Source organism: Papilio polytes, unplaced genomic scaffold, assembly GCF_000836215.1.
Source record: "Papilio polytes unplaced genomic scaffold, Ppol_1.0 DF823700.1, whole genome shotgun sequence".
NCBI lineage: Eukaryota > Metazoa > Arthropoda > Insecta > Lepidoptera > Papilionidae > Papilio > Papilio polytes.
In genome coordinates, this window is record NW_013525504.1 from 479,537 (window position 1) to 488,807 (window position 9,271).

The 9,271-nt window shown below is 34.6% G+C and overlaps 1 protein-coding gene across 1 annotated transcript; it reads left to right on the forward strand.

Annotated features, from left to right (window-relative positions):
• The first annotated feature begins 260 nt into the window (after window positions 1-260).
• LOC106103856 lies at window positions 261-8,392 on the forward strand. The gene is made up of 7 exons (XM_013283768.1): window positions 261-461; window positions 2,560-2,649; window positions 5,132-5,455; window positions 5,894-6,056; window positions 6,173-6,316; window positions 6,730-6,934; window positions 7,571-8,392. Exons 2-7 carry the CDS (start codon window positions 2,580-2,582, stop codon window positions 7,802-7,804), a joined length of 1,140 nt encoding a protein of 379 aa, XP_013139222.1. The 5' UTR covers window positions 261-461; window positions 2,560-2,579; the 3' UTR covers window positions 7,805-8,392.
• The last annotated feature ends 879 nt before the right edge of the window (window positions 8,393-9,271 follow it).

A 9,271-nucleotide genomic window follows, 5' to 3' on the forward strand; every position in this document is an offset into this window, starting at 1 on the left:
CTGCTGATCTGCAGATCGGATTTTAGTTGAGTTACCCATGGCTAGTTTTGGGTCTACCTTAAACTGGTTACTTGGGACGGTATCGTAAAATGGCAGTGAGCGGATGACATCATAACTGCGGTTACCACTAAAAACACACCAAAAAACTACTAGCCATCCTTGTCGTGTAGACGTTTAAGAAGTATCTTTCTTTATTGCTATCTCTGTCTAATACTGAATCGAATATCAGATAGAAAAGGTCCAAAGAGACAGATTCTATTTATGTTAGCCAGTCAAGCCGCCGCCGCCTCGTGGGTTATGTGTGTCAGCAGTGTTAGTGCCATTAATGTTTTTATTTTCAATCTTTATGCTGTAAACTATTGAAACACAAAATTATCAATGACAATGTGAACTTTTTAAGCTAATGTGACCGTAATTTAAATATGAATACGATCGTGTTTAAATTAAAATAAATCTAAGAGGTAAGAACACATTTATAAACAACCGGTATAAATATTGATAAAGCATGGATGTACGAGTTTGTGGTTTTAATACGTTTATCGCTATTGTTATTTATGTAAATAAACAGTGGTTTCCTTATATCTATTCAAAAAACTTAATCCTCAATAAATGCTCAATACGTAGGAACATGAGGTATCTACATTTTTCAATATCAGTCCTAAAGGTAATCTGTTGGTCCCCAATTCTGCATAGGAGCTTGAAAAAATAATGACAAATAAGATTTAAGAATGTAGATCACGGTACGTTTATCATGACAATAGATTTATGAATTCTCTATTACTCTAAGCCATTTGTGGGGTTGGATTTTTCATTTTAGTCCATCTCCGGCCACGATCATCCCAACAATAGGGCGCAGGAATTCAAAATTAATATCATACTTGTCTTCGTAATGTTACAATTTATACGAAGAGATTAAGATTACATTTTTTTCAGTATAGTCAGTATAGATCTGTTTTCAATTTATAACTATTCTGATCGATAAACCTTGGTCGTTATGCCGACCACATCGAAACATATTCTTTTCCCCATCGTCTGTGTTCCCTCGTATTTATCGCAATGTAATTTATGTCCCATAACCTTTATCCTTGACCTTCAAGCTTCGTAAGCAAGGACTCCAACACTGCAGCATCTTACGTAATATCTCGTATTGAATTTAAATAATGCGTCTATGGATATTTCTAACAATAAATTAGACTTAGAAGAATATAGCCCAAATATTTCATCAAATAATTTGAAAGCTGGGAAAAGTCTTTCTTCAAGATGTAACAGAAAAATTTAAACAGTATGTAAAGAATGTTTACATTAAAAAAAATATTATGCCATTTATTCATATTCATGCTAGAAAATAACACATGCCTATAGGTTTACAGTACCCTCAGTGAGACAGAGATATTGATAGACATAAAAAAATACAAATTGCTTTTAGATAAGAGAAAAACGTCTATTGTTTCCACATTACTGGAAGTCACTTTTAACAATACAGGTTTTAACAATCGATGTTTTTTATGATGTTTGGTATTAAAAGTGCATTTGAACAAAAAGAGTAAAAAAAATATGAAGTTACAATTTACTAGCTAATGCATTCTTATCTGAACACATGAAATACACAATTTCCGTTTTAGCACTCGGGCAAACCAACCAACATAACCTATAAGATTAGTTTACGTTATCTATTAAATAGTTATTAAAAAATCGAAGTCTAAGATCACTTTTCTACTAGAGTTTTCTGCTTCTTTGGATTTGTATAGTGTCTCCATATCATACAAAGTGTTCAAAGCAAAATAACAGGCGACCATTAAAGTTAACAGTGGTGGATAATTTTTTTTTTATAGTTCGGTAAGGAACACTGACTGACAAAACATAAAAAGTTTTGTTTTTTTCGATTACTCGCCCCTTATGCATGCAGCCAGTGTCTATTAGTAGTCTATGTTTATTGAATGTGGCAGATTCTCACGCGCCGCCGTTCAAAATGTGTGCAGTTTACTTGGAATAGGTAAACTATGTGAGTAAGCGAATTTTGCAATATTTGTTTAGGATTTTTTCACCTTGTATATTGCATACTGGTAAACCATTTCGAGGTTATCGCGAACAGTATCCTTTTATCTCTTTATTGATGTTTATTATTGTTTTATTTATATAGGGCGTTACGCTTCTATAAACATTGATAAACGCAGTTATTTAAATATATCACTTAACTGAAGCTATTAAAATAACCAAACCGGTGCTTGATATAAATAAATATTATTTAATATCGCATTACGTCATCCGTCTCATAGGAATAATAATTTATCAAACGATCCATACACATCACATATCGTTGTATTTTACAAAGACCACCAATACCAAGCCGCCAGTTAAAGCTACCTGATTAAAGAAAGAAAGTGTATAAACCGTACCAACCGCACAAAAATTAGGCGTGCGCCAAGGGACAATAAACAGACACATATAAAAAATTAATTAATTAACTACGAACGACAATTTTTAAAACATTGATAGGTTAATAACTTTTGTAAAATAGTTTTTTCAATATTATTTACAATTTAACTATTGTTGTTTCAGGTTTGAATTACGTATAAAAGATGACAATATTGATTTATGACTATTGCGAGTTGGAGGAACGCGCTTCCAGGCATCTCAACGCGTGGAAAGGTAACCAATTATTATCCTAAACTTTATATTAAAACTATTACCTTTAAACGTATCCTTTAGAAATGCATAGATACTGGCAGTTGACATAAAATAAAAAAACAGTACCCGATACTGTTTAATTAACTAAAATATAAAAGTTGTTTCCTTTAGATTATAGTGATTTTTGACACAAGTACGAAAGACTAAAAGAATAAAACAGCAAAGGAACATAACAATACATTTTGACGGCAGTTTTTATCAGTCCTCGGCCTCCGTCCCCGCAGGTCCACTCCGATATTTCGAAGGCCGCCACTCGAATGTAACTTGTACTTAGTACGCATCACAATAATGATGTCATCGCTATATTAGATGGATAAATTCAACATGTAACGGTACATACAAGTTTATATATATAACTGTTAGCAAGCACTTATAACTTTACAGTCCTTTTGATTTTGATTCAGAAACATTTACTATTTCAGTCTTCTGACCACAGACTACTAATTTGTCTACATCGGGTTCTATTTCTTGTTTAATGGCTCTCCCTCAGCGGATTGGGCCTGTGTCGAGTGCTTGTGGTTTTATTCTAATTTGGGAGAAACTGGCAACAAAACTCTGCTTCTGGAGATGTTCGTGGGTATACAAGCGGTCTAAAGATAATAACATCGGGTTTCGATACATCTATCCATCAGAGCTTTGGTCTCCCTCGACCACAAAGACACATGTACAAAACTGCATTTGTTACTTTATTAAAAACAATAACGGACCACGAACTGACCTAACATTAAGTGGTGATGTGGTCAAAGGATGGTACGCGCTAACTTAATAAGTAACTGTTCACCCTTCTCTTGAAGCTTTTTACGTCTCTACATTTTTTTTTATTGTCTACATGTTTTTCGGCAATGGAAAATGTAGAATAATGTCCATTAATCCCTTTTAATACTAAAGACAAAGTATGTGATTAAACAATGAGTCAGAAAGTCGTTACATATTTCTAGCATTACCACCATTAGGGGAAAATGATGATGACATTGTGATAAACACACCTATCTCGTATTTCGTATGCAGGGAATTTGCAATGATTTAAATTGCAAAATGTGGAGAGAAAACGCTGCTTTAGCGCATGGAAATCAAAATTAATCAACTATACTATTGTAATTAAGATTTCGGTCCAATATACTTCCCTAATGGATTATGCAACGATATGAGTGATATATGTAATTTAATACATTAGTTCTTCTTGATTTTCGCCAGATTTAGACCATAAACATGTTTATGAGTGTAGAGAACTGCCCACGCGGTCTTCAATTAAGTTTTTTATTCAGTACAGACACTGTCTTGATAACGCATCCGTAGAGTTAAATTAAGTACATTTAATTTAAAATGTTCATTGCGAAGTACGAGTATGTGGTGTGGGCGATAAGATTTTAGATAAGATATTTAATTTCGACAAACTTTTCGACAAAACAATACTGATGATGGCTATCATACAATTTTTGTTAAAACTACAGCGTATACACTTTTATAACGACCATAAATATACGTATATGGGTAAAGTTAAGATTATGTGTATATTTTACGAACTTTAACGCATGCACTTCATGGAGCCGCTAGCCACGTTGCCAGATGACCCACTGAGATAAACAACCTTATCGCTGTTAAGGTTTGTTCCTTAACTTTAAACGACTTAATGCATGTTATTAAAGTCATTTCAAACATTTGGACTATTTTTTATAAAAAAATTTCTGCTGTACGTAGCAATGCGAATGAATATTATTTTTTAGTATTTTAAAGTTCGAGTCGTATTTCATTTTCATTGCCCAACAACAAATAGTGTTGGAGAATACTTAATAATCCTAAAGGCAATGTAAACATATGTCGGCACACAATGTGAAAACGATCCCAGTGCGAGAACGTTAATGTTATAAATATAGCAGACCATAGACTGCCGCTTGTACCGATTGTAAAACAAGGTCGGTCCCACTCGGATACAGGCCACATAGGAACAATTCAAATGCAATATTTCCATCAGGGAACCCTTAACCCTGATTCTGTTTTAACATAAGTCAGTTCCTCTTCATCGGAACAATAATTTTCTGCTCCTACTCACATCTAAGCATATCAATTTTTTACCGAAATCCAAAGTTTAAACTGTTTTGAACATTGTTTTTATTTGCCTATCTTCGAGCAATACGAGCCGTGATGCAAAATAGTTCGTCTAGTGTGAAATTTTCTCTGTGAGATTTTTCTAAATACATTATTTTGTCTATTTGTATTAAATATTGAGCTGTTCTACTACGGGTATAAGTAATATTGTTGATCGATCCATAGCTTAATTGACACCGCAAATATATTTAAGGAAAATGTAATAAACGCTGCCTCTACGTTTTATGTCACCGTTTCATATACGAGAACAATGCACAATTCAATGTTTTGGAGTCTTAAATACTATCAGCGATTAATTTAGTCTTCAAAGCTTTTACTGACAATTTATTTTTTTCAGCATGGCATTTGGTACTCTATTCCGTTGCTGGAATATTCGGTATCCTGAACTACGTTTTCCTACAGGAAACGATGCAGTTGGTTGACAATAACTGTGTGTTGAGACCTCGTGAGCTCGCCTTCAGGATGGTTGAGTTGCCAAATAATACTGCTGAAGATGCGTATAACTTCAAAGATCAGTCCAGCAAGCACAAAGTTGATGCTAATATAGTGACTGATGGGAGCGACTCGACGTCTAATGACGAAACGAATAAAAATAAAAGACAAGCGATGGATATAGTCGACCATCCTGAAGTTGAAGAAGAGAACGTCACCATGTTGACAGGTGAGATTATAGTCATTTTATAAAAACGATCAGAGATAAAAAAAAGTCTTGGTTAACAAGATAATAAGCAAGAGCGTCGGTGGCTCATGGGTTCAAGCACTTGATTTGTAATCTACTGGTCTTGGGTTCAATTTGGGTATTTTGATTTTCAATTGTACATAATTTACCCGACGTTCTTACGGTGAAGGAAAACATCGTGATGCAACCTGCATATATCTGCAAAGAGATACAAAGATATTTATGAAGTCAACCAACCCGCAGTTAGGTACCTTGGGTGTGCTATTAATGATAAGAATGCAGTAAACCATAATGAGTCAGAAGACGTAATTTTAGGAATAGTTTTAACAGTTTTTGTAATTATATAAAAAAGAGTGTAAGTAAAGGATGTAAGTAAACATTGCAGTTCTTGCTTAAAGCAATATAATGAATATTTTTCAGGTAACGAAACCCACCGATTAATGCTTGACACATCTAGGACTCTGTTCGCTCGAGACAATGACTGCCAGTTTGTGGAGTATATGCCCATCATGTCAACGGTGTTCGCTGCTGTGTGGATAACTTTCTTCACCATGTGCCCTGGAGGTGGACATTCAAGATCAGGGTAAGTAAAGATAGGTTTACTATGTCATAAATTCTTCCACACCACAATTTTTGGTGTCGGTAAAGGATGCAAGGACAGATCTTTCTTTTGGGGTAAAGTTTTAAATCGTATAACAGGCTGCAGCGTCCGTGGCGTATCGTGGCTCCGGCACTGATCTTCTCATTGGTGCTGGTGGGGCTGACGGGACACAGCTTCATACAGACCAACAGTGGCATCCAGGACTTCTGTGTGGCCTTCTTTAATGTCACTAATACCACCACGTAAGATATACATTGACCATTGGCGCTTTCCTAGACTTACAATTAGTACACATTGTCATTCCGTAGATCAGTTTTAAGTTTGCACAACCATATTTGTATTTGATAATTTTAAAGTTTATTAAATACAATATTGGTTACAAGCTTTCGCCCGCGACTCCGTCCACGTGAAATTAAAAAAAGAACATAAGTAAGTAGCCTATGTGTTTTCCAAACTATCCTCTACACCTATACCAAATTTTATCGAAATCTGTTCAGCCGTTTAGGCTACAAACTCTAACAAGCATCCATCCATCTAAACTTTCGCATTTATAATATTAGTATATTTGTTAAGCCTCTAATATCTTTAAACAGTCTTTTTAGATTTACATAATATCCCTGCTAGAATTTTACCATTAGCATAAACTGTGTTGCAGTTGTTCTGGTGCTAACGGGTACGTGGAGCGCGGTGTGCACGCGGAGTGGGGGCTGGGGGGGCGCGCGGGCGCGACGCGCGCGGCCAGCGCCGGCGTGTGGGCGAGCTGGGCGTGCGGCGCCGCGCTGCTGCTCGCGCGCTGTCTCTCCGCCAGGGACTTCGTCGTCAAACGCACCGCCGTGTACCTCGCTGAGGACCCACAACAGGCGAGAATATCTATACTTATATAATAGAGCGTAAACACACACTACTTTGTGGCGTAAGATGTCAGCAATCACAGCATCTTTTTAAATAATTATTTCTTTAATAAAAACCTTTACACTACACGCCTCTACACGCTTTAGGCTATACATTTTCCCGATATTAATCTTAGGGGGTAAATAAATTGGAAAAAACATTAATGTGGGAAAGGGATCATAAACTACAAGCTGCCAACATTAAGGAAGCAAGGTTGTCATTTATGCATTTGTATTTTGACATTTGACAAAGGTAAACAAAGAAATAAAGTTATTATAATTTCATACTGATGAAGCCGTAAGGGAACAGGTAGCATTTAATATGACAACTAACTGTTGCTCGCGACTTCATACACGTGGAATTAATAATAGTAAAAAAAGTATAGCCTATGTTACTCAGCGAAAACGTAGCTTTTAAATGGTGAAAGAATATTTGGAATCGGCCCAGTAGTTTTTGAGTTAATTTAATACATGCAAAAATTCAAATATTTCCTCTTTATAATATTAATATAGATGAATATAAAAAATTAATTAGTTATTATTATTTTAATTTAAGAAAGTCATGTCGAAGTATCTTATTCAATAATTAAAATCTATTTATTGCAGAAAATAACTCCGTATTTAAAGAAAACGAAACGTCGAAAGTCTTCCCCGAACTCGCCAATCGTCAAAGACAATGTATCGATCAGATCGGAGCCGACAGCGACCACGGAGCTGGTGACGGCCTCAATAGATCCCGGACAGGAGACCACGGTCAACACGCCAGAAGTCACGCCGGTCAAAAGACCACTCAGAGCAGATATCATTGAAATGACAAACTCACCGCAACTGACCAAATAAAAATATTTTTGTTTATTACAAAAAATCATATAAAGGTTATCTAATTGCTAAAGAACCAGATAAATAATTTCTACCTATAAAACATGGCTGGTGTTTAAGTTGGCACGTCGTCTAGATGAGAATTCTTGTTACTGACGTGCCAACTATTAATGTTATGACCAATTTGACCTGCTAACTCATAAAAACGGTACATGAAAGTATCTTTTTTTTATTTCTATTATTAAATACGAATTAAGTATCTACTTATATTTCGAATTATTTTTATATGTTTGTGGATCTATCTGTATGTGGTATTCAATAAGATCAATCGCTTTCGTTATTTTAAGTATACAATATTTTGCACGCTGTTTTAACATGAATTATGTAATAATGAAATTTATAGGAAAATCCTATTGTAAATTTCTGTAATATGTGCTACAATCCAATGCTCAAAATATTAATTAAAATTATATTAAATGGCTAACATTTAAAAACGCGCTCAGAAACGCTCAAAATGAAAGCTTATTGTGTATTGATCACATCTAAAAATATTATGTAGATCTTACAATTTTGTTAATCGTTTTACGATGTTTTTCTATTTTTAGGCCCATGAATTTAATTTAATATTTCATTATAATGTAAGGTGTCCAAAAGTATTTGTAACAATGTTTTTTTTTTTACAATAGAATGTTAATTATATATAGTTTATAAACGTTAGCATTGTTAAAAAATCTAAAATATAACTATTTGTTTTGCTATAGTGATAAAACTAAATAAACATTAATTAAAACGTCACAAATAATGCTTTAACTGTATTATGGAAGCTGCATTTTGTTTTTATAAAATAAAATACATCAATTGATTGAATCTAACATATATTTAACTATTAAAGGACCCCTTTTCTATCAAACTACTAGTCGCGCGACAAATAAGTATTAAACATACGCGACAAAAGTTGTTGCAATAAAGAAACTTTTTTTTATAGAACAATCAGCGTATAATAACGTACTTGTATTCGTCGGTGTATTAATAACGCGAAAAGCTAGCACGTTTGCTTTTCATAATCATCCTCTTAAGTAATCTACAGTCGCGGGAATCCGCGTTGTTCCACTTCTGGATAAATTGCTTTTTTCATTGCAACGAGACAAATTCCTCTTCCTAAAAATAACTATTTAAACGGCAATGAGTGGTGCAAATGAAGGGATAAAAAGAAACCGTGGATCTATTTATAAGATGAGTCGTATTGGTTTTTGTTCTGCGTCTGGTTTCAAAATGTTCAAATGATTGTAGCTTTAAGGTGGAACACCGCCAGTTTCCCCGATTGTACATGAAACTCTTCTAAACTTTAAGAACCAACCGAAATGAAACATAAGTTATGTTTAAAAAAGAATTTTCACAATATTCACACCCCTTACTCTGTGACTTCTTCTGTGACTTCATAAGGGAGGCAATAATGTACAGCCACGATAATGCACGACCCAATAATGC

Excerpts from the sequence above, each read along its gene's own strand:
- LOC106103856 (XM_013283768.1), top strand. The coding sequence starts at position 2,580 with ATGACAATATTGATTTATGACTATTGCGAGTTGGAGGAACGCGCTTCC. Across the intron at positions 6,057-6,172 it reads GGTGGACATTCAAGATCAGG|GCTGCAGCGTCCGTGGCGTA; the intron begins GTAAGTAAAGAT and ends ATCGTATAACAG. Across the intron at positions 6,317-6,729 it reads AATGTCACTAATACCACCAC|TTGTTCTGGTGCTAACGGGT; the intron begins GTAAGATATACA and ends ACTGTGTTGCAG.